The sequence below is a fragment of the Eulemur rufifrons genome, chromosome 7, assembly GCF_041146395.1.
Source record: "Eulemur rufifrons isolate Redbay chromosome 7, OSU_ERuf_1, whole genome shotgun sequence".
NCBI lineage: Eukaryota > Metazoa > Chordata > Mammalia > Primates > Lemuridae > Eulemur > Eulemur rufifrons.
In genome coordinates this window covers 183,888,473-183,914,682 of record NC_090989.1, presented here as the reverse complement: position 1 = coordinate 183,914,682, position 26,210 = coordinate 183,888,473, and the positions used below count along the sequence as shown (strand labels likewise).

General features: G+C 37.4%; 1 protein-coding gene across 1 annotated transcript in view; it reads right to left on the bottom strand.

Moving 5' to 3' along the window:
• Positions 1–740: 740 nt before the first annotated feature.
• ARL8B (ARF like GTPase 8B) overlaps positions 741–26,210 on the bottom strand; it is a 41,337-nt gene continuing 15,867 nt past the window's right edge. Inside the window, exons 2-7 of the mRNA XM_069473840.1 lie at positions 12,622–12,702; positions 11,164–11,237; positions 10,642–10,735; positions 7,934–8,001; positions 7,598–7,668; positions 741–2,983 (exon numbers count right to left, since the gene is read on the bottom strand). Of these exons, the coding sequence (XP_069329941.1) occupies positions 2,934–2,983; positions 7,598–7,668; positions 7,934–8,001; positions 10,642–10,735; positions 11,164–11,237; positions 12,622–12,702 (438 nt within the window). The 3' untranslated portion in view covers positions 741–2,933. The remainder of the gene's footprint in view (positions 2,984–7,597; positions 7,669–7,933; positions 8,002–10,641; positions 10,736–11,163; positions 11,238–12,621; positions 12,703–26,210) is intronic.

The following is a 26,210-nucleotide window of genomic DNA, read 5'->3' as shown; positions in this document are numbered from 1 at the left end:
TAATTCCTCAGCCAAAAGACAATGTACACTAAAGCAGACATGGTCCAATACACTCAATTTACTTGACAGAATAAAAGGGACTAATTTTAGAAGTCTCAATTTTTGAGTGCACAAACTTAGAATGCTAAACATATGTCCTCAATGTCCCTTTCTCTCCCCACAAACACACTCCTCCTCTGGTAGAGTGCTAAGAAGGGGACCAAAATGATGGCTTGACTAAATGGCTCCAGTAATTCGGTAAAAAAGTTTAAACGTGATATCCTAGGGACAGAAATACTAAATCATACATCCAATTAGCCAGTAAAAGTTGGCTGTAGAGAACAGTATGGATACAGAGAAAAAGCCAATTGAACTTTTCTAAATAAAAATTTTATTTTCTAAATAAAAATTTATAAAATCATTTCTCCAGTAGCTTTGACTAGATAAATACTGAATTATTTTACAGTGCAGAAGATGCTATACTAGCAAAATGGGCCAAATGTTTTCTCCTAAAAGTGTGCCTTTGTGGGAAAACCAGCCTGTTTAGTGGTTAAAATATTTTCATTCTGAACTGAAGTAAGTAGGGATGTCTTGCAATTTCAGTTTATTAGTGGGATCTTGGTTTGATTTTTTAAGCTTGACTATAAAATGCTCTACTAGCTCCTGCCACTTAAAGTCCTAATTTGGTGAATCATGACAGTTTACAAATAGTAGCACCTCCCTCCCCACTCCCCCCCAAAAAAATCACAATATCAATCCTGTGGGTATTTTAAAAGTTTATTTCTATTTTAACTAGCCCACAGACCCAATTTTTTGAGGGCTGAGCTGATTTCTCTCTAGCACACGGTCTATGGACCTTCCTCATGGTAACTGTCTAAGCCCTTCCAAAGAAGTCTGCACATTCCATCATGATGCACATTTTAAGTTAAAATTGTCAATACAACCCTCAAAATGCAAGTTTATTGAATAAAGCTGAGAAGAGCAGTAAACAGACGAAAAATGCATCCACCTAAATAAAAAATTCACGTATTTACAAAGTTCAGTAACTGTTAAGTTTTCACATGCAGAGGTTAATGCACAGGAAAATGTTGGTAGTAGCGTTTGGATGTCTTGAAATGCTGAAAGCAATGAACAGACACAAACACATTAAGGTTTAGCTATAGGTCAATTAACAAACCTATGCAGTCCCCACATAGTCACACATTCTAGTTCCAACTTCTTTCAGGCACAAGCAAGTTGCCACATTCTTCGTAATGGTTCACAGTGACCATTAATGATGTTGAACCACAGTAGCAAGTTCAAATATCCCTTCATTTACAGAACCATCCATCCCATCTGGGAAGTATGCAACATGCTTCAAAGAATAAGAAGAGAACTCTAAAAGCCCAGATTCTACTCATAAAAATATGAATGAAGAAAAACAAGTAGTGTCTGTGCAACACAGTGCAGTTTTTGAATATTTTAAGGCCATGGCTGTCTATAAATTAAAACTGGTATTCATTAAAAGAACTTACTGTTGACTACACTCCGAGTGCTCAACACATTTGGAAATGCACTGTCTACATAAGTGCTGCTTAACAAAAAACAAAATCACACACAGTGTGAGGCAACACATAAGCGGGTATACCAGAGAATTCTACTACAGTGGTCTATATGAATAATAATTTACAAGTGAACCAGTATTAATATGTCCCTTTATGTATATGGAGATCACTAAACTACAAAACATGTTCACTTTAAGTTTTTAGACATCTCTGTATCATAGAAGCAAAACAACAGCATCAGTTCCTCAGTTCTCTGTGTGATTGATTATTAAACAACCTGTAGACATTGCGCATGATTACATTAGATAAAGCAGGCAGGTCTAGAGTTGTCACAATAATCAAGATGTCTAATGGCACCAGTCAAAAGAGTGCCAAACCTTACATCAACGAGAGAAAAATAAGAACTTTTATTTGTTTATAAGTATCTTTTGTGCTGAAAGTCAATTTTATGACTGGATATAAAAAGTCAAGAGTTAGAGTGTCATGCAGCAGCACTGTTAATGACTGGAGACAGAAAGAACAAACAGGTGTTTGAACAAAGTCTGACATTCTTAACAGGTTTTATTATATTGGCTGGAATGCTCTAAATTCATGAAAGCTTTTGAGAAAATCTTCAATTCCCAACCCCTTAAAAAAGTTATGTTGAACCAGGAGAAAAAAAATAAAAGATAGAAGTAATGATCTGGACAGATACAAAACAGCATGCTTTAGTTCCTCCCATATCCCCAAAAGCTATCTGGTGATAAAGAATTCTCAGAAAGCAGAATGTTTTAAAAATTCATCAGGTAGAATCTCACCAGTGTAAAGAACCCACGACATTGATCTGGTGCCTCTGCTCATTCTTTGCAGACCATTTTTGAATTCCTAAGGTGTAATTATACATTTCACATGCATTTGTGAGATAAGATAAACATATTGTTTATATCCCACATGAGTCAGGCTTAAAGGTTTTCTAAATACTGTGTGTGGCACTAGAAACTTCATGCTGTATCAAGTCAGTATCAGTATTAAGCTACTGAACTCTATAATGAAATATTACAGATAGACATTTACTGAAAACCAATATAAAAATCTGGCCCAGAAAGACCAGAACAGAAATATGCAATTTTCTTGATTTAAGATGGTCGAGTGTGTTTTGTTTTTTATTTTTTTAAAAAAGCTCTACACACTGTTTAAGACAAGTATGTATAAGAAGCCTTTTTGTGTGTGCTGACTTTATCATGACAACTCTAGCTGATTCTTTATGAAGGATTAGGGATACACATCTTCAGCAGTGCACATGAGAAATAAACTCTGAAAAAGGCAATTTCTTGGGTTTAGGAAGGACCGTATTCTGGGAAGTACTTCAGAGGAACGGACAATAATTCTAGGATTATAGCCAAGAAGGACTGGAAGACTTCAGGAGATGCTTCAGCTTCTTCTAGATTTTGAATGTTGAATAAGCCACTGAAGTGTGATATCTAAAGATGGGGGAGTGGCGGAGAAGAAAGAAAAAGTGTTTAGATACCATAGTTAAGAAAATAAACATCAGAGATAATATTTAAATGCAACTAATTCACAAGGCGCATGCTTCGCCTGCCCCCTGCTGCTTTTCTGTACTACTATACTGTATTACCTAAACTTAAAGAGGATAATATGAGGACTTATCAGAGACTGAAGAGTCTTTGATTTAAAAACATAAGTAAAGGACAGCTGGTGCCACCTTTTATGCATGGCCTGTAAGATCAGGCACTGCATGCAAATTGCCAGGAATGCAAAAATATGGGACAACCCTCCTCTACCCTCAAGGAGTATTAAAGTATGATAGAAAAGACACAGTAACCATTTGGGTTTAGAGGCTGCAGCACAGAATTCCCAGCAAAAGAAACACCAAAAGAATCAAAAAAGGCATGAAGCTTCTTTCCTGCACTGGGGTGAAGGCCTTTCCCATGCTCTGTAAAGTACGGCCTCCTCAAATACAGCCTTTTGACTGAATCCAAATTTTACAGAACAAATCTTTTTATTAAAAGGGGTGCAGCAGAGAAAGATGAAGCTTTTCTTCCCCCCTTTGGTGCTTAAAAACTATCTTGAAATCAGAAGGCCATAGGTTCCCCACCCCGGCAGGCTCCACCCCCAACAGTGACAACCAAAAATGTCTCCTGACATTGCCAAATATTCCCTGGCTAATTTTTTCTATTTTTAGTTGTCTGGCTAATTTCTTTCTATTTTTAGTAGAGACGGGGTCTCACTCTTGCCCAGGCTGGTCTCAACTCCTGAGCTCAAGCGATCCTCCTGCCTTGGCCTCCCAGAGTGCCAGGATTACAAGCCTGAGGCACCATGCCCAGCCTGCCATTCTTAAATGTTTAGACATTTGGATTTTATTTTCAAGACAATAGGAAGTTACTAGAGAATTTTAAGCAGGTCGTGTTAGTTTATTTTAATATGCTAGCAATGGCAACAGAGGAAACTTGGAGGGTTGCCAATACGGAGACTGACTACCACAACAAGAATGGAAAGGGTGTGGAGACTGACTATCACAACAAGAATGGAAAGGGTGTGTGGTGGCTCACGCCTGGGAGGCCAAAGCTGGAGGATCGCTTGAGGCCAGGAATTCAAGACCAGACTGGGCAACATAGTAAGACTCCGTATCTAAAAAAATAAAAACAAAAAAATTAGCCAGGCATGATGGCACATGCCTGTAGTCCCAGCTACTCTGGAGGCTGAGGCAGGAGGATCACTTAAGCCTAGAAGTTCGAGGCTGCAGGGAGCTATTCTCCTGCCAATGCACTCCAGCCTTGGCAACAGAGCAAGATCCTGTCTCTAAATTTTTTTTTTTTTTTAAAGGTAGAATAGAAATAAGATACTCAGATGAAGAAAAAGTCACCCTCCATGACAAAAAGGTCACAGATATGAGCAATCTTTAAAAAGATCATCTTACTAGAAGTAATCTGTTTTATGTGTAGCTCGAGGACACATTACTAATGAAATTAAGGCACTTCATGTACCACATTAGGAAACTGGAAGTGTAATATACCACCATGTGCTCTGAAATACTTTTTGGAGCAATTTAGTAAACTCATAAATATGGCACAAAAAACATGTTGTAAAAGCTGAAATCAAGAAGGGTATTCTAACTTCATTACCCAGGAAGTTTACTCGGCTGTTAGTTGTATTTCTATTTCTTGCTCCAAATAAATAGGCATTCTGATTTACAAAGTTTTTGTTTTAATCTTGTTAGAGTAGATCAGTTTCCTTGGGCTTGATAACACTTTAAGTGAACCATGAATTCTACAATTAACCAACCTGGTGACTATAGCTGTATAGCAAACTATGAAGATCAGAATTCAATAGCAAAAGAAGTTCTCACCAACTCTACCGCATTTCTTACATAAATGAGCTCGAGAGATTTTTTTCAGGAAAGTACCAAGCTAGTTTTTAACAGTCGTAAAATAAAAGATTTTTTCCTCCCTTCTAAAGCTTTTTTTTTCTCTTTTGGTAACTACTAGAGAAAATATAGATTTATAAAATAGCACAATGTACTAAAAATTATAGTTACTATAAAACACTCACTATTACTGACTTTTTATCCTAGGTAAGTCTTTGCTGTGGAGGCTGTAGGATGTTTAGCAACATCTCTGATCTCTACCCATTAGATCCTAGCATTACCCTCCTAGTTATGACAACCAAAAAGGTCTTCAGAAATAGCCAAATGTCTCCTTGGGGGGAAATTTCCCATTGAGAACCACTGGGGTAGAAGTAAATGCTCTGATGGGGGCATCTAACAAGCATCCTCCTACTCCCATGTAAGAAAAAAATTTTAAATAAAGTCTAGGTAACTGTAAGTGCTTGAAGAGATTGTTTTCAAGCTAAATAAATGCTCTCAATGTAACAAGTCACTTATTCTGTTTAATAGAGGAAAATGTGTGTCCACCAACAGTTACTAGGGCTTGGACTGCATTGGATGATCTTTAAAGGAAGCCAGAATCAGCCAAAACGACTGTCAACACTTTGAGCTCATGAGAGCACATTTGGGGGTAAAGTGAAGTGGAGGAGGATAGATTAGAATTAACTTTAAAAAAGTTAAGTACGGGCCGGGCGCAGTGGCTCACGGCTGCAATCCTAGCACTCTGGGAGGCCGAGGTGGGCGGATCGTTTGAGCTCAGGAGTTCGAGACCAGCCTGAGCAAGAGCGAGACCCCACCTCTACTAAAAATAGAAAGAAATTATATGGACAGCTAAAAATATATATAGAAAAAATTAGCCGGGCATGGTGGCGCATGCCTGTAGTCCCAGCTACTCGGGAGGCTGAGACAGGAGGATCGCTTGAGCTCAGGAGTTTGAGGTTGCTGTGAGCTAGGCTGACGCCACGGCACTCACTCTAGCCTGGGCAACAGGGTGAGACTCTGTCTCAAAAAAAAAAAAAAAAAAAAAAAGTTAAGTACGGGCCGGGCGCAGTGGCTCACGGCTGCAATCCTAGCACTCTAGGAGGCCAAGGCGGGGGGGGGGGGGGGGGGGGGGGGGGGGGGGGGATTGTTTGAGCTCAGGAGTTCGAGACCAGCCTGAGCAAGAGTGAGACCCCGTCTCTATTAAAAATAGAAGGACATCAGCTGGACAACTAAAAATATATAGAAAAAATGAGCCGGGCATGGTGGTGCATGCCTGTAGTCCCAGCTATTCGGGAGGCTGAGGCAGAAGGATCACTTGAGCCCAGGAGTTTGAGGTTGCTGTGAGCTAGGCTGATGCCACGGCACTCTTGCCCGGGCAACAGAGTGAGACTCTGTCTCAAAAAAAAAAAAAAAAAAAAAAAAAAAAAAAGTTAAGTACGATGAGAACCAATACATACTGAATAAAGATAAAAGAAAAAATATCAGAAAAACTTTGTAAATATACCATTTTGGTACTATTTATAACATTTTATTCCAATACACTTTCATTTATTAAATAATCCCTCATCAAATTAATTAAGAGACTAAAGTTGAGTCACACATATGTATTTTTTAAGGACACCATACTGGATTGTGCAGCATCCCCCTAAAAATTCATGTCTATCCAAAACCTCAGAATGTGACTTTATTTGGAAATAGGATCTCTGCAAAAGTTGTTAGTTAAGATGAGGTCATACTGGATTGGGTAGGCCCTACTCTAATGACTTGTGTCTTTATAAAAAGATAATATATTCATACAGAGACACACAGCGGGAGAATGCCATGTGAGGTGTGAATGTGAGGCAGAGATTAGAGTGCTGCATGTATTAATACAAACCAAGGAAAGCCACTTGGCAACTACCACAGGCTAGAAAGGAGCAAAGACAGATTCTCTCCTAGAGCCTTCAGAGAAAGCATGACCCTGCTGACACCTTGATTTTGGACTTCTAGCCTCCTGAACTTGAGAGATTAAGTTTCTGCTGTTTTAAGCCACCTAGTTTGTGGTACTTTGTTGAGGCAGTTCTAAGACATTAATACAGACATTAAGTAGATAAAGGGTATTTTTGGCTTATACTTCCAATAAAGTGCTAACATATTACAGTTATACACTGGTTCAATAAATGAAAAATTGTTACAGTGCCTGTAGACCAATTTTTGTAAAGTCTTATTTCAAAAATATCATTTGGTTATAAAGCACAGTTGGATACTAGCTCTGCAAAAAATTATACAATAAATTTTTATCACCTAATGCTTAACCTCATGGCTTTATTGCATTTACTTCTTTAAACAGCATAAAGCAGATTCAGTATGTTATACAGTAAGTCCTCACTTAATATCATTGATAGGTTCTTAGAAACTGAGACTTAAGTGAAATGATGTATAACGAAACGAATTTTTTTCCCCAAACATTATAATGAAACAACATTGAACAAAACAATGTTATTCAAGAACTTGCTGTATGTCATTTCACTTAAAGTTGCGTTAAGTGAGGACTTACTGTATTTGTTGTCAAAAGGTATAATGTCTTATCTATTCTTTTTCCTCAGGCAAAAGCAACAGTACCCTATGATGGAAGTCATTTAATCAGAAATGGGGATAATAAACAAGAAGAAGCATTAGCCATTCCTTCCAATGACACCCATTTCTTTCAAAATTCCCAGTCATTTCTTACCTATATTATCCTTTTCTTTGCAAGAAATTGAATAGCAGCAAATTTCTCTGTCCTGAATAGCAGACAGATTCCTATAAGAAGCAGAATTAAGAGAGTAAGTTTGTGCTTAGAACAGTTGTCATACTTATCATTCATTGCTCAATTTTACTTGTTATTACTATACTGAAGAAATTATTATACTACTACTGAAATTTTAGGGATTAACTTCTCTGGTAGGCCATTTTTATGTACCAAAAACATGGCTAACGATCATTACTGAATAATGTAACAAATGGACAAAATAGTGTAATTTAGAACCAAATTTTAAAAATAACATTGTTCATTCTTAAGACATACATTTTTTCAATTAGCTGTTTCTCATCCAAGGCATTAGGAAGATCTCTCTTGTTTCCAAGTACTAACACCTTCAAAAGAAAAAATATTCATTTCAGATTTTCAGATCAGGGATACTCAACCTGTATATCATTAACAAAATGCAAATATGATCTTAACAACCAAGGGTGGGGTAACCATTTTTATCTGTCAGCCATTAGTCATGTGAACATGTAAATTAGTTTTAAAAATTCAGGATCCATCCTATAGAATATCACTTACAAATATCCTAAGACAATGGCTGAGTGTAGGCATCAGGATGACTACAGCAGCCATAAACTCTGGAAATAAATGTTATCATCTGATAGTTAGATGTGCTTTGAAAAGAAATCAAAGCTGAGATAGCCTTCTCAATTACCACTCTATATTTCCTACATACAATATCCTTTCTGCTCTATGGAAAGCCAGGTATATGAGTGTGTATAGCTTATTTGATAACATCCATACTCTAAGTCAAAATTTACATCTTTGATCCACCCTAGTGTGTGCAAAGTACACACTACATCTTTGTCACACCTATTTCTTTCACTTAATGCCTCCTTCCCGCCCTGACTCTGGACATTTTAACCGATACCACTCATAGGCCTAGACTCTTACTTCAATTTTGCACAAATGACAAAGGGGCGATGGCAGAGACACAGACAACCAACGATGCTGGGAGCTCTCAGGGGAATGTTAGTAACACTACAATATTAAGAGTCAGAGAGCCAAGAGCCGAATCTTAGTACCTTTGGTCAGCTTGCCTTCCCTTCCCCGACTCTCACCCCTCTCCACATTTATTTCCGTCACTCCAGATTCTTAATCTGTACATGGCTAAGTTTCTAATCATACAACTTGGTCAGGCCGAGCACGATGGCTCATGCCTGTAATCCTAGCACTCTGGGAGTCCGAGGCGGGAGGATGGCTTGAACTCAGGAGTTTGAGACCAGCCTGAGCAACAGTAAGACCCTGTCTCTACTAAAAACAGAAAAAGTAGCCAGTCGTTATGACGCACACCTCTAGTCCCAGCTATTCAGGAGGCTGAGGCAAAAGGATCACTTGAGCCCAGGAGTTTGAGGTTGCTGTGAGCTAGGCTGATGCCATGGCACTCAACTCAATACAACAGTGAGACTCTGTCTTAAAAAAAAAAAAAAAAAAAAAAAACAAAACCTTAGTCATCTGTGATCAGCTGTCAGTTTTGTCATTGCCTGGCATCCATCTCCAACTGTATGCACCTTCCTCTCAATAAAGTTACTTGCTTCTAAAGCATAAGATAATTTCTTTCACAGCTCTTTTTTATAGACACACAATTTAGGATCAACTGCTACTTTAATGCTGATACTAAAATGCTACTTTAAAGAACCAATGATGCAAGAAAGCAAGGAGAGAGAACCCATGTGACAGTAGAGGAGCATCAGCGAAAACACCTCCAGTCAGAGCAACTGTGCCTACTCATGTTCAGAAACTGCATGTGGTCACCAGACTTACTCTATGGTGTAAGTTACACGTGATCCTGGCAGCTGCTTGGCTTCCCTTGTTCCAGCCTATTTTCTGAGCCTGGTTATGTGCAGCCTTCCCAGACTCAGTGAGCCACCCAATATCCTTTCAATGAATTCCTTTCTCCTTAAATCAGCTTTCTATTGCTTGCAACTAGGAACCCAAACCATCCTCCTCATAATCTCTCTTGATCACTTCAATCCCTTCTTAAACTGTAATCAGAATCATCTATTCAAATCATAATCTGATCATTTAAAACACTTCATTGGCTTCCCACACAGTTCTGCCCAGCATGGCCTCCTCTAGCGTCCCACCTGCTGTGTGGCATACCACACTCTATCCCGCCCTCCCTGCTCTGCTGTGTGCTCTAAAAGACTGAACTTCTCTCAGTGCCTCGCCTCCTCCTACCCAAAGGCCTTTGTCTGGAACTCTCTTCTCCTCCAAACATCACACCCCTCAGATCTCAGCTCAAGCATCACTTCCTCAGAGAATCCTTCCTTCTTCCCAAACTGTATTAAATCTCCCTTCTAGGCTGGGTGTGGTGGCTCACTCCTGTAATCCCAGCACTCTAGGAGGCCGAGGCAGGTGGATCGTTTGAGCTCAGGAGTTAAAGAACATCCTGAGCAAGAGTGAGACCCCGTCTCTACTAAAAAAAATAGAAAGAAATTAGCTAGACAACCAAAAATACATTAAAAAAAAAAATTAGTTGGGCATGGTGGTACATGCCTGTAGTCCCAGCTACTCGGGAGGCTAAGCCAGAAGGATTGCTTGAGCCCAGGAGTTTGAGGTTGCTGTGAACTAGGCTGATGCCATGACACTCTAGCCCGGGCAACAGAGTGAGACTCTGTCTCAAAAAAAAATTAAAAGAAAAAGAACAAAAAAGAAAATTAAAAAAAAAAAAAAAAAAAAAACACCTCCCTTCTAACTTTATCCTCACAGCCTCTTGCACCTTTCTTCCTAGCATTTATCAGAGATGCCTGACAGCAAGGAGTATGTTTCTACTGATTTCTGTTCACCGCCATATCCCCAGGGCTGAGCACTGCTCCTGCTGCATGGTAGTTTAGTAAATATCTGATTAAGAAATCCATAAATAGCACAAAGATACTCGGTAAACATAAGACTTCCTTATTGATTTCAAACATAATTGCTATAATTGTGTAATTACAAATGTAAAATAACAAGCACTCTATACTTACTGGAATTCCTTGTAACTGTGGTTTATCTAGAAGATTATGCAGTTCATTTCGGGAGGCTTCTATCTTTTCACGATCTGCGGCATCTATCATGTAACTTAAAAAAAAAAATGAAGTGATCTCAACATGCCTTCTCCATATGCCTTGATGATGACAATTAGGATTACAGATTTTTTATTTTCTTAGGATATACATTATTGAAATTGTTAATGAAAATAAACTAAGTCCTGGATAAAGAAAGGTTCAGCACTCATAAACAAACACTTTTAACTAGACTATTCCTAGAGGCTAATACATGATAGTAAAACATTTACATCCCTTAGCTCTTAGCTGCATAAACAAAAAATATAAATAAAGCTCTCATTCTATGATTAATTTTTTTAACCCCATGTTAATGGAATTACACCAAGATATTAGCTAAGAAAGATTTTTATTGCTGAGATAAAATCTGAGCCTTTGGAAGTACTAAAAACAACTCTCTTCTTTGAAGCCTAAATTGACTTAAAAAAAAAAAAAGAAACTTACACAATAGCATTGACTCCTCTGCAATACCGTTCCCACATGCTTCGAAATCGGGGTTGTCCTCCTATGTCCCAGATCTTTAAATGAAGACAAAACAATTCTTAATAAAGATATTTCAAATAATTCATTGAAAGAAGAAGTAGCAGAAGAAGGGATGAAAGATCAGGAAATATATTCATTTCCACAATGGCAGAGCCAGAGTGCTCCTGAAACACTTGAGCTCAATCTTTTAATCTGAGAATTCTTGCTCCCACTCCTAAACTTGAAGTTTATATTTAATATGTTTACACTAGATCTAAAATTCTGCTTAAGCAAAGATTTGGTTTATGTGCAATACTTTGTTAACCTATTAGTTAATGTTGAAAATATATGTCTTTAAGATAACACTTTTAAAATCTACAGAACCATGCATCATCCAGATTTAAATGCCAAGACAGAAAACAACAGTTCAGAATCTATTAAATTTTACTTGTCTGATTTGGTATACATTAATATCTAATCTTTAAAATTATCCTGTAAATAAATAGTCAACATTCCTACTGTGTTTTTCTTGTATAAAACTATTTTACTCGTTTGAAAGCCACTGTCCAGAATAATTTTATTAATTATGCCTATTCGTGCTAGGCACACACTGAGCACTGGGCTACATAAGTGTCTCAAGTCATGGTATTGATCTGCATGAGGCTTCTAATTTAACTGCAGACACCGATAACATGCGTAGACATACGACGACTAAATTACGGGCTTTAGTAGATGAGCCACACAGAAAGAGTTTAGCGAACAGCTTCTGTGAACCACAATAACTGGGCAAAATGGCCATTAGGTTTCAGGCCATAAAATTAAATTTACATGAAATAGGTAACCAAAAGAAAAAAACAAAACAAAAATGCTAAAATATTGTCCCTAATAAACAGTATAACAATCTATGATTTAAATCTGTCAAACTCATTCTAAAAATAAAATTGTGTTAAACAACTAGTTAACTTTTTCCTATCTTATACTTTCAATTTTAGGACTTAGTAGTAAAGAAAAGAACAACGAGGTTACAGAATTTGCTGCCACAAATATAATACTGAACTACCAAAATTTTAAATAGTAAATTATTACTTTTCAATATAAAATATTCATGAAATAATGCAATACCACATTCCAAATACTCTATAAAGATGGAATCTTTATTTCCTACAAATACCTAAATCCCAAATATTCTGCCAAACCATGTACTAAGTTTTATTATTTTTATAAAATCCTTTTCAGTGTAAATATACTAAGCTTTTTATGAGCATAACTCCTATACATTTTGATCTATTAGAGAAACAAAAAACAACTGATTTGTGCTCTTTAGAAACGTGTGTTCATTACTCAAGAACTACATATACTCAAGTAAAAACAAAGAAACAGAAAAATTCCTAGCTGTATATATTAACAATTTAAATCAAGTATGGCAAGAAGCTGACGTACCTTTATTGTGACGTTACCTTTAGTTACTTTCCTCATGTTGAAGCCCACTGTAGGTATCATATCTTCACTGAATTGACCTGACTGAACAAAATAAAACATTATAAGTTAGACTACTTAATATTTATAAAGATATGTAACACTGCATAACCTTCTAGCATCAACACCATTTGTATCCATTTTAGTGAATAATTTTTAGTGGTGGTAAAAATCTACTTTAAGAAAAATTCTTTATAACCCTAATTCTTAAAGAGGTGCATTATTTTGTTCATAAAAAACATATTCTCCCATTAAAAAAAGATATTTTTTGAAACTAAGGTAATATTTTACATTATAAATACATATGAAAATTCATAAATTCTCCCATCTGTACAAAGAAAATCAGAAGGAAAACTTCGATTTTCTATTTTCAACATTTAAATTATTCTGACAATAACTTAAAATTCACTGCTGAATAGTTTTTTCAAGTTCATATTTAAATAAGGCTTATAATAATCCACCCTTTCCCAACTAATTGGAAGTAATATGCCAAACACCATATAAACAGCTCTTTCTCGGGTCCTCAATTCTTTCCATTAGTTTGCTTATTCCTGACTAAACACTAAATTTATTACAGCTTACACTAGGTATTATTCTACATAGCAGGTAAAGAATTTGGAATGTTTTCAAATTGTCTTAATTCATCTCTCATATTCCAAATAAATTATAGAAATTAATAATTTTGTTAAAATATTGACTGGAATATTTTTTAAATTATTATTTTTCTTTCTTAATTTTTATAGTTTATCCAACCACCTCTACTTACTCAAACTGGAATTATATTAAATATATTAATTTGAGAAGAACTGCCGTTTATAAACTCAATATTTAACAACTATCACATTTATCCATCCAGGCACATGGTTTATTCACTCAATCATTCCAATCTTTTAAATCCTTCAGTAAAATATCATAATTCTGTCTTAAACATTTCTTGCGATATTCTTTGACTGCTGTACATCTTAATGAGTCACAGTTAATACTGACTTTATCTATTTATATTTTAGCCACTTTACCAAATTTCTCAGTTGATTTCTCAGTTGACTTGACTTTTACTTTTTAGGTAAACAGCCCAGGATTAACAAATACCTCAACAAGGGACTAGTTAAACAAACAGGACTATTTTCAAGGCCTTAACACTGGCCGATTGTTTGCTGTGACCTTATGCTAGCCACACACACATTCCAAAATTTTCTTAAAGTCCTCGGCACAATGAATCCCAGTTTTACCAATTAATTTCCTCTACAGAAATCCAAAAGTTTTGCTTCCTTTATTTTTCCTGTTCAGTAGACTTTTGGTTGATTTTTTTAAAAAATTAACATAATCATAATCACCACTTTTCACTTATATTGGACATTATAAATCTCTGGAATTTCACATATATGATTTATATGTGAAAATACAGTCATGATAACAAAACCAGACATATCAAAACTAGTCATGAGAAAAGATATAGAAATGGTCAATAAACATGGAAAGATATTCAACAGGCCAGGCATGGTGGCTCAGGCCTATAATCCTAGCACGCTGGGAGGCCAAGGCGGGAAGATCAGTTGAGGTCAGGAGTTTGAGATTCCGTCTCTATCAAAAATAGAAAAAATTAGCCAGGCGTGGTGGTGCACACCTTTAGTCCCAGCTACTCAGAAAGCTGAGGCAGGAGGATCGCCTGAACCCAGGAGTTTGAAGTTGCAGTGAGCTAGGATCACGCCACTGCACTCCAGCCTGGGAGACAAAGTGAGATCCTGTCCCTGACAATAAAATAAAATAAAATAATTTATTTATTTATTTGGGAATGAATGAATGACAGAGTTTCACTCTGTTGCCCGGGCTAGAGTGCCGTGGTGTCAGCCTAGCTCACAGCAACCTCAAACTCCTGGGCTCAAGCGATCCTTCTGCCTCAGCCTCCCGAGTAGCTGGGACTACAGGCATGCACCACCACGCTTGGCTAATTTTTTCTATATATTTTTAGTTGTCCAGCTAATTTCTTTCTACTTTTAGTAGAGATGGGGTCTCGCTCTTGCTCAAGCTGGTCTCGAACTCCTGAGCTCAAACAATCCTCCCACCTCGGCCTCCCAGAGTGGTAGGATTACAGGTATGAGCCACCGTGTCTGGCATTAAAATAAATATTTTTAAAAATCATGTTCCAGAGATTGTGTGTGAAAAGTTAGCCAAGAATGTATTGCATTTTAGAAAGCTTCCTGTGCAATTTAGTTTAAAAGTTTGGTAACTCAAAGATTTACTATTTCTAGCTGCTTCATTATGTAAAACACCTTTTCCTAATGATAAAAAATAAGTGAGGCATTATCTCACACAGACCTCTCCTCAGAGGTTAAAGCCTATCACAATAAATATAATTATGATGAAAATCTTTACAAAAAACATAATCAGTCATTATTGAACCATGTGACCTTGGGAATCTATTTTCTGTCCTATAAAATGGTAATAATTTTCACTAGCTAGATAAAAATCTGTGTCACATCTTTTTGTTGTTGTTGAGACAGGGTCTTGTTCTGTCACCCAGGCTGGAGTGCAGTGGTACAATCATAGCTCATTGCAGCCTCAAACTCCTAGGCTCAAGTGATCTTCCTCCCTCAGCATCCTAAGTAGCTGGGACTATAGGCATGCACCATCACACCCAGCTTATTTTTCTATTTTTTGTAGAGATGGGGTCTCACTATGTTGTTCAGGCTGGTCTTGAACTCCTGGCCTCAAGTGATCCTCCTGCCTCAGGCTCCCAAAGTGCTGAGATTGCAGGCGTGAGCCACCACACCTGGTGTTGTATCATTTTTAAATGTGCTAAAGTTGGTAACTTAACTATAGTCATTTAAGGGAATATCCCTAATCTTAGAAAATACACAATTACAAATAAAGGACCAAGGTACATATACCTTACTGTCAAATGTTTCAAAAAAATGAATGATGTAAGGTGACACAAAGAGAACACAAATAATAAAGCAAATGAGGTAAAATGTTAACAACAGTTTGATCCTAGTGAAGGGTATATGGGTGTTCTTTGCAATGCTTTTAGCCCTGCAACTTTTCTATAAATTTGAAGTGATTTCCAAATAAAATATTTCATAAACAGGAATGATCAAATACCACTTTATTCTTTATTAAAATCAAGTATACCTGGAATTAGAAGACAAATTAGCCAGGCCACAATTACCTATTACCTAATAATAGTAAAACTCACAATTACATTCAATCATAAGGAATTCTGACAATTAGTTCAGGATCAAGTAGGTGAATCATAACTATAGTTGGCCCTTGAATTACATGAGTCTAAACTGTGTGAATCCGTGTGCAATTTCTTCAACCAAACACAGATCAAAAATATAGTATTCAAGGCTGGGCACAGTGGCTAATGCCTGTAATCCTAGCACTCTGGGAGGCCAAGGCGGGAGGATCGCTCGAGGTCAGGAGCTCGAGACCAGCCTGAGCAAGAGCAAGACTCCCATCTCTACTAAAAAGTACAAAGAAATTACCTGGACAACTAAAAATATATAGAAAAAATTAGCCGGGCATGGTGGCGCATGCCGGTAGTCCCAGTGACTCGGGAGGCTGAGGCAGAAGGATCGCTTCAGCCCAGGAGTTTGAGGTTGCTGTGAGCTAGGCAGACGCCACGGGAGACTCTGTCTCCAAAAAAAAAATAAATAAATAAAATTTAAAAAATAAAAAGAAAGTATTCGAGGAATGTGAAACCCACCTATATGGAGGGTTGACTTTTCATACCTGCAGGGCCAACCTCAGGACCTGAATCTGCGCAGATAGTTGGTATACATGAGGGTCCTGGAACCAATCCCCCCGAATATGCTAAGGGACAACTGTAATTATACTCTGTCCTTTAATATTCCAAAGGACACTAACTTACATATGTCTTCTTATAGGAAAAAAAACATGTTTCATAGTTTTGGTATAAGGAAAATGCCTCTGGGCTGTAAAATTACCATTATAATTTATTTTCCTCTTAAAGTTCGCAATCTACTTCAGTGTTTTAATATTTATTTATAAGCTAGAAAATGAATTAAATGTAGTGCATTCTTCCAAGTCTAAGCACCTCTCTTAGCTTCTGGGAAAACTAGAGCACTTTAACATATTTTACTCTTCTTTCAGTAATTACCATTGTAAATGTATACATCATATTCAAAAATGGTATCCTCCTTACAACACTCTCGTTTTAAGGGGCCAGAAAATGTTTATAATTATTCACTACAGTTAACATTTCAAGGATCATATAGTTCATTCACTTTCTCCCAATTTCAGAACACTCTGAACGATCATTCCTTAAATAATTTCCCAAAAGTCAATGATTTACTCTCCGTTTTATCTGCAAATCTGGATTTACTTCCAACTGCAGACATAATTCTTTCCCAAAGGATGTTGATTAAAAAGCACATATTAAGATTCACTTGGGTAGTTAAATCTTATTACCAAAGAATAACATCTCTCAAAATTCCAGTGTGTTTCATTTTGTTTGTTTGTTTGTTTGGGGGAGGGGATTTGCTTCAGTACTTACCATAGTGAATTAAATAGCATGAAAAAATTTCAAACTGGTATTTCAGATTCCTTAGGGATATAATCAATTAAGGCCTCTTTTCTTTGATGGCCCAAATTCTCCACATGGGCCATCATTCCAGACAGACCAAATTAAAAAATTATTTCTCTCAAGCAAATCAAATGAAACTTTCTGCAAAGTCATAACATTCCAAGATTATCCTTTATTTTTTCAAAACTGACATTATTTACAACAATATGGACTCAAAAAAATCTTCTAACTCTTCAGAAAACACTAGTCAGACTGATAAAGGCAACCTTAGATCCTTACCACTGAGAGGCCCCCCTGTGCAGACTGTGGTCTGGATGCTAGGATGTTTCATCTAGCCTGAGAATCCAAATCAACTGGCAGCCACTGGCGGTGACTTCAGTGAGCGTGGTATCTGCACAGATGAAGTGGCGGCAGCTCTCTTACTATGTGTTTATGAACTGTGGTCTAAGTGTTCTACAAAAAGATTGCTTCAGGCTGGGCATAGTGGCTCACGCCTATAATCCCAGCACTTTGGGAGGCCCAAAGCAGGAGGATTGATTGAAGAAGCCACGAGTTTGAGACCACCCTGGACAACATAGCTTGACAAAAAATTTAAAAATTAGCTGGGCATGGTGGGGCACGCCTAAAGTTCCAGCTACTCAAAAGGCTGATGCAGGAGAATTGCTTGAGTCCAGGAGTTTGAGGTTGCCATGTGCTATGATGGCAACACTGCACCCTAACCCAGATAACAGAATTAGGACTCTGTCTCAATAAAAAAAAAAAGTTGCTTCACAGACATCCAAAGATCAGCAACCAATTCATACAGCTGCCTCTGCATACCTTGATAACATAAAAAGATACTGAACCTGTGCTGTACTGATTTATAAACACCTTTTCCTCTGTGGTCTTATAAAGCTACTTTGTCTCTGACTCTAGGAATTACTTATTCACTCATTAATTCAACATCAGAGAGAAGGAAAAGAAGAGAAACTAGAAAACAAACATAAAAATATTACACAATAAATATATGCTATGTAAAACAAAGGAGGTAATACAAGGTGATTGGGTAGCCAGCAAGGCCTCTCCAAATAGTGACATTTAAGCCCCTACAAGATAATGCAAAAGTATTCTGTCTCCTCTCTCCTTAAGGCTGCTTCTGAGTGCCTATAATAGCTCAGTTCCTCTCCTTGCCTCAAGTATTTACTGCTCCCTTCCCTCTGCTTTTCTTCTTCCTCAGTCTCAAAAGCCACCACAGATAGGAATTTTTGCTCCCGAAAAGCTAGCCTTTAGTAAACAGTATATTCCTTTCATCTGTGAGGCAAACGGATCCACTCAAACCCTTAAGATGTAATATTTAACTCTTAACTGCTATACTGTCCTCGCACACCACTCAAGCATTGCCCCTCTGCTGTCAGAGGAGCTCTTGACTTATTTCTGTACTGAGGACCACTCCTGAAACCTAAGGTTTCAGGAAGGCAAGTCTCCAAAAGTTTTAGTATTAATATTGCCAAGGTTTTTTTTGTCTTGTCCTTTTTGGATTTTGATGTTAAGTTTATGGTAACTGGGCAAGCAATCACATTTGCCTTGGGGAACAGGGGCTTGATAGTTTATTTTTGCAAGTTACCTAGTGATAATTTTTTATTTATACTGTTAAGATATGCCACACCCCAAACAGTAGCAGTTGTGGATTTTTAAGTAGTACTTAAAGATGTAATACTGGATGGGAACATCAAAACTGAGTGAAGGCTGGGCATAGTGGCTCACACCTATAATCCTGGCACTCTGGGAGGCCAAGGCAAGAGGATCACTTGAGGTCAGGAGTTCGAGATCAACCTCAGCAAGGGCAAGACCCCATCTCTACTAAAAATAGAAAAAATTAGCCAGGCGTGGTGGCAGACACCTCTAGTCCCAGCTACTCTGGAGGCTGAGGCAGGAGGATCACTTAAGTCCAGGAGTTTGAGGTTGCAGTGAGCTAGCTTGACACCATGGCACTCTAGCTCAAGCAATAGAGTGAGACTCTGTCTCAAAAAAAAAAAAAAAAAAACCCAGAGTGAAAAACTCTTTATATTTTCTTCAGCATTGGGCTATGAAATTAAATATAACAGATAAAAAAAATTCTCTAGATAACTTTCTATAAAGCGTAATGGCACAGGAATTCTCCAACTACTAATTAAATGCCTGAATGTTGTTCCAATTCTAAATCATTTGAAACAACTAATTAATTCTTACTGCCTGCTAATACTAATGGAGCTACTTTGCATCAACCTCCTTTATAAAAACAACTCGAGGATTAAAATGTTCTCCAAATCACAATTTCAATTAGGAACCTGAAAACTCTCATTCCTGCTAACCTCTATTCCTGAAGAATAGTCATTTTAAAAGGTCTCTAATGACTACTTCCTATAGTCACTATAGCTTTCATAACAGCACTGTAACACATTAATGGTTTTACTAAATCTACATCCAAAAAGCTGCTAAAGAAAAACTCAACTTGCTTGTCTGTGAATTAGTTTGCCAGTGAGCATCCCTTGTCAACCCCCTAGCAACCAATTTCCAGTGCAGCATTTTTACTTAAGTAAATATTCAGAAATTTTATGGGGCATAGCATATAAAAATGGATGCTAAAAGAAATCTTAGTCCTGGAGAGCTCTAGGAAATACAGTATTTGCTAACTTGTGATGTCACTGAAGTGTCCAGATATATTTCCCATGAACATCAAGGGCCCAGAACAATCTTTAACAAGCATCTGTATCTTTATATAAAAAGATGACTACTCTTCACGTGTGGGCTGCAAGAGGTTCTAAAGCAGGAAGGATGAGTGTCAGGAGAGCCAGCATACAAGTCACATTTTTACTATTCTACCAGTTGGTGTCTAGACATTTCAACTACATTTTAATTTTTACTTTTCTAATATAAACACTTTTTAAAATTAAGAAACTGACTTTCATTATTTAGAAGTTTTTTCCCCTCCTTCTGGGGAAAACTGGGTATTCAGGGAACTAAAATGAGAAAGAGACTTATTTGTTACTATATGCCCCCCATGTGTACATATACTGCTTGTCCAAAAATAAAAATAAGATTATAAAAAAAAAAGATTCCTTCCAAATCCCTTTCTAGGCTTCTATTTTTGAACTTAAAAGGGGCATTCCTAAAGCTATCCAAACAAAAAGTCCTTTTGGTCTTAAGAAAAACAAAAAACTCCTTTATGGAAAGGCTTCAGCATACACTATAAATTTTTAACCTATGAACAGTAGAATGAATTTCACAGTAATTAAAACAAAATCTAAAAAGCCTAGTCTTTATCAAGACCTATTAAAGCAAGCTAGAATCAGATGAATACTAAAAGAAAACTTTGACTGTCATGTATAAAGCACATCCTAAAAAAGTAAAATTGCTGATAAATAACCATTTCAGTATGAAGAGTCCTAGTGACTGTGGAATCACTATACGAGACACTGTTCATTTTCTCAAGCAACAGATGTTAAAATATAATATAATGATATAGAGGCAGTGGTAGTCTGGTGGTTATAACTGGAACTCTGGAGACAGTTACATTAGGTTACAACTCTGACCTTACCCACTTGCCTAGCTGTGTGTCCTTACACATTCCTTAACTTTGTAAAGCCTCACTTTCCCCAAATGTAAAATGGAAATAACCACAGTCTCTACCTCATAGAGTTGTTTAAATATTAAATGAATTAAAACACATACAGCATTCTGAACATTGGTACAGCGAAAGCATTCAATATTTGCTACCATCATCACTACACAGGGTCCATGAGATATGATGTTACCTGTTCTTTCCTCTAAATGTAACTAAAAACCCTGAACAGAACACATACTGCAGAAGTTATCTAAGGACTCTGAAAAACAAATGATCGGTAGCAGGTAGATTAGAGAAGGGAACTAATAGAACTTGAAGCACAATTAATCTGGTGCTGTTTCCTAGTTTAGTTGTTTGTTTCCACCTAATCTCCCAATTTGGATTCAAAGGCAGCCCAATTTTGAGAAACGTATACCAGGCATGAGCAGAAAAATCTCCAGGAGAAGTTTTCTCTTTCTGGTAGAGGAGAGAGAGAGAGTGAATGAGAGAGAGAGAGAGAGAATGTGTGTATGCGGGAGTGGGTGGGTTATAGCACAGAGTAGGAAAAATTCCACTTTTTCCTTCCTCTCTCTTGCCATTGCCCCCACATAAAACCAAGCCTGGAAGCTGTACATACTTATGGCATCCTGGACAGGCACGTACTTACAGAGAAGACAATCCTTTCTAACCAGAAAACTGTGGTCTAAAAAATACTTGGCGGGAGCAGGGATGGAAGGAATTCATGTTGATTTTTTGTCCCTCTATTCTTTCTCCTACCACTTGGCCCACTGAAGGAAGGCACAACAAAGCATGAAGATTGAAGTCCCAACCTTTCTAACCAGAGGAACAGGAAAGATGGCGGGGCGGGAGTGTGACTCAGACATTACCAGGGACACTCGAAAAGGAAGGAACTAGAGAAATGGACCTCATAAAGTTGTGTATGAACTCCTGGGCTCATCCCCAACCTGTGATATATGGATCTGACCCTAAATATCAATAGTATATCAAAAGCATTGAGAACCAAGCTATAAAGTAGACCACCACCGACATTCCTGGTTGACATTCCCTAGGTGATATATAGACAAAAATGATCCAAACAGCATTACAAAGGCTTTGAAAAATGAACTCATATTAGAGCCCAAGCCCACAGAATAAGGTAGTCTGGATCTTGTGGCTTGAACCCTGAGTTGACTGCCTGCTAAAACAAAACAACAAATCAATATTTTCCATAGGACTTAAAGAAAACTCAGAGTCTCATAATATTTACAGTGTCCAAAACAATTCTAGAATGAACAAGAATAATTGAAGAATCCAAAATAATTGAACTTACAAAGAATCAAGAAAATCTCAACAACTAGCAAGGAAAAAAGACATTCAATAGTTGCAAACATTAAGATGATCCAGGTATTAAAATTACCAAACACTATCATAACCATGCTCCAAGGAGTAAGGGTGAAAACTCTTGAAATGAATGGAATAGAAAGTTTAGCTACCAGGTGTGGTGGCTCACGCCTGTAATCCTAGCACTCTGGGAGGCAAAGGCGGGAGGATCGCTTGAGGTCAGGAGTTTGAGACTGAGCAAGGCTGAGCAAGAGCAAGACCCCCGTCTCTACTAAAAATAGAAAAATTAGCCCTGCATGGTGGTGCGCACATGTAGTCCCAGCTACTCAGGAGGCTTAGGCAGAAGGATCGCTTGAGCCCAGGAGTCTGAGGTTGCTGTGAGCTGTGCTGTGAGCCATAGCACTCGAGCCAGGGTGACAAAGCGAGACTCTTGTCTCTAACGTAACATAAAGAAAAGAAAAGAAAGTTTAGCAGATAAACTATAAAATAAAGCAAATGAAATCTTATAAGTGACAAACATAATGATGAAAATTTTTTTTAAAACTAAAAAAATCCTCAGAGGATGGGTTCAATAGAAGAATGGAGATGACAGAGGAAGGACTCAACGAACATGAAGATAGGGCAATACAAATTATCCAAGAAGAACACAGAGAAAAAAAGATTGGGAAAAAAATTGAACAGATTTGCCAAAGGACTATGGCAAATAGGATGCACCACAAATGCATCCTGGCAAAATAGATGATGGCAAAATAGGAAGCACCACAAATGTGCCTCCCCATCTAGACACTTGCACTAGCAAAATCTAATATAACGACTTTGGAACTCTGGAGTCTACTGAAGGCTTACAACTTCCAGGGAAAGGTTTGGATGGTAAATTGTGGATGAATTCAGTCAATTACTCTTACTTCGGCGGTAGCTACCCATCCTCAACTCCCCAACCCTAAGGCAGGCTTGTGTACATGTGTTCTGGTAACAGCTTACATGTGATTACCACTTGTGGGAGCCAGGGTGAGCAATAAGCACCCATCCTCCAATTATCAGGTACCTATGTTCTGACTGCTGATTGCTGCTTCTGATCACAGAGGTGCAGACAGAGAGGCAGGCAGCCACTGCTGGATGGCCTCCCCCAACATTGTTGCAAGCCCTTCCTCCACCAGCTGAAGTACTTTCAGGGAGATGTAAAGGGCCTTTTTCTCTCACTTAATTTTTATCTTTTCTGCCTTTTGGAAGCCAGACATGAAAGACTAAAATATCCAAAAGAACTGCATATATGGGAGAAATTAGAAAGTCACTGCACATGTCCTGGGAAAAGCACAGGCTCAGAAAGGACCTGAGAACACCTTAAATTTACACTGCAGGCTGATACTCAGCATGGCAACAGCCTACAACAATCAAAAAGACAAAAAGCAGGAAACTCTGGAAACAAGGGAAAATCTGATTTCCAGAGTTACCACATTATTAGATTCAAATTTCCAGTTTTCAGCAAAAAAAAAAAAAAAAAAAAGCCACAAAGCTTTATAAATGAAACAGGCAAGTATGGCCCATACAGAGGAAAAAAATAATCAAAAGAAACTGACCCTGAGAAAGACCAGTAAACAGCTATCTTAAAGGTGCTCAAAGAGTTAAAGGAAAATGTGAGGGAAAAAAATCAAGAATGATGTAAGAACAAAACAGAAATATCAATAAAGAGGTAGAAAACCTAAAAAGAAGCCAAAAAAATTAGAGTTGAAAAGTATAACTACTGAAATGAAAAATTCACTAGGGCCGGGCGCGGTGGTTCACGCCTATAATCCTAGCACTCTGGGAGGCCGAGGCGGGTGGATCGCTCGAGGTCAGAAGTTCGAGACCAGCCTGAGCAAGAGTGAGACCTCGTCTCTACTAAAAATAGAAAGAAATTATATGGACAACTAAAATATATATATACAAAAAATTAGCCGGGCATGGTGGCGCATGCCTGTAGTCCCAGCTACTCGGGAGGCTGAGGCAGTAGGATCGCTTAAGCCCAGGAGTTTGAGGTTGCTGTGAGCTAGACTGACGCCACGGCACTCACTCTAGCCCGGGCAACAGAGTGAGACTCTGTCTCAAAAAAAAAAAAATTCACTAGAGGAACTCAAAGTCAGATTTGACAAGGCAAAAACAATCAACAAACTTGAAAATAGGACAACTGAAATTATTAAGTCTGAGGAACAGAAAGAAAAAAAGATAGAAGAAAAGTGAACAGAACCCAGGGACCTGTCAGATACCATCAAACACACTGTGGATGTCTCAGAAGAACAAAGAAAATAAGGGGCAGAGAAATAATTTGAAGAAATAATGGCCAAAAACTTCCCTAAGTTTGGTGAAAGACGTGAATAAACATAAACATCCAAGAAGCTCATCAAACTTCAAGTAGAATTAACTCAAAGAAATCTACACCAAGACACATTATAATCAAGCTATCAAAAGAAAAAGAGATAATCTAAGAAGTGAGAGAGAAATTAAGAGCATTCCCAGATAAACAAAAACTGAGGGAGTTACCAGCAGACCTGCCCTGCAAGAAATGCTAAATGAGGTCCTGCAAGTTGAAATTAAATGACAGTAACTTGGAGTTGTTACAAAAAAATATTAATAAATATCTCAGGAAAGGAAAATACACAGGCAATTATAAAAGCCAGTGTTATTTAACACTGGTTTGTAACTTCACTTTTTGTTTTCTACATAATTTGAGACTAACACATTAAAAAAATTATTGTTCGAAGTTACCATTATTGTACCTTTGGTATTTAACTTCATATTTTATTTTCTACATAATTTAAGAGACGAATGCATAAAAACACAATTAGTTCATGCTTTTGAACAATGTACAAAGATGTAATTTTGTGGCATCAATAACTAAAAGGTGTAGGGACAGGGGTAGAAATGAGCAGAATTTTTCTATGTTATTAAAATTAAGCTGATATAAATTCAAATCAGTGTTATAACTTTAGGATGTTAAATGTAATCCCCATGGTAACCACAATAAAAATAGTTACAGAATATATACAAAAGGACGCCGGGCGTGGTGGCTCACATCTGTAATCCTAGCACTCTGGGAGGATTGCTTGGGGTCAGGAGTTCGAGATCAGCCTGAGCAAGAGTGAGACCACACCCCCCCAATCTCTACTAAAAATAGAAAAAGAAGCCAAGTGTCATGGCGCAAGCCTGTAGTCCCAACTACGCAGGAGGCTGAGGCAGGAAGATCGCTTCAGACCAGGAGTTTGAGGTTGCAGTGAGCTACAATGACACCACTATATTCTACCCAGGGTGACAGAGCGAGTGTCTTAAGAAAAAAAAAATTAACTAAATGAAAAACATATCAAAAGCTGTAGGATGCAGGTAAACAGTGCTCAGAGGGAAATTTATAGACTTAAATGCTTCTATTAGAAAAGAAGAAATTAGAAAAAGAGCAACACAAGTCCAAAACAAGTAGAAGGCAACAGTAAAAGCAGTAATAGTACTAAAAACAGAAAAAAACAATAGAAGCAAACCAATGAAACCAAAAGCTGGTTCTCTAAAAAGATAATTAAAATGGATAAACTGACAAAGGAAAACAAGAGACAAAAATTACCAATCCCAATAAGAATGGACATCACTATAGGCCCCACAGATATTAAAGGGATAATAAGAAAATACTATAAACATTATGCCCATAAATTTAACAACTTTAACAGAATACCTGAGGCTGTGAAAATAAAAAAAAAATAAAAAAAAAAAACTTTGATGAAATGGACCTATTCCTTGAAAGCCACAAACTACCCAAACACATGAGAAAGAAGAACTTCAATAGTCCTCTCTCTATTAAAGAAATGGAATTATTAATAGTAACTTATTAATAAAATCTTCTTAAAAAGAAATCCTCAGGCCTAGATGGTTTCCCTGGTGAATTCTACCAAACATTTAAAGAATAAATAACACCAACTCTACATAATCTCTTCTCCAAAAATAGAAGAGGCACAAAGTTTTCCTGACTCATTTTATGAGCCCTACGTTACCCTGACACCAAAAACTAGTCCACAATATTCAAAAAGATTAACACACTGTCCTAAAACAAGTACAATGATAAAAGACAGTAAGAAAACACAAGAG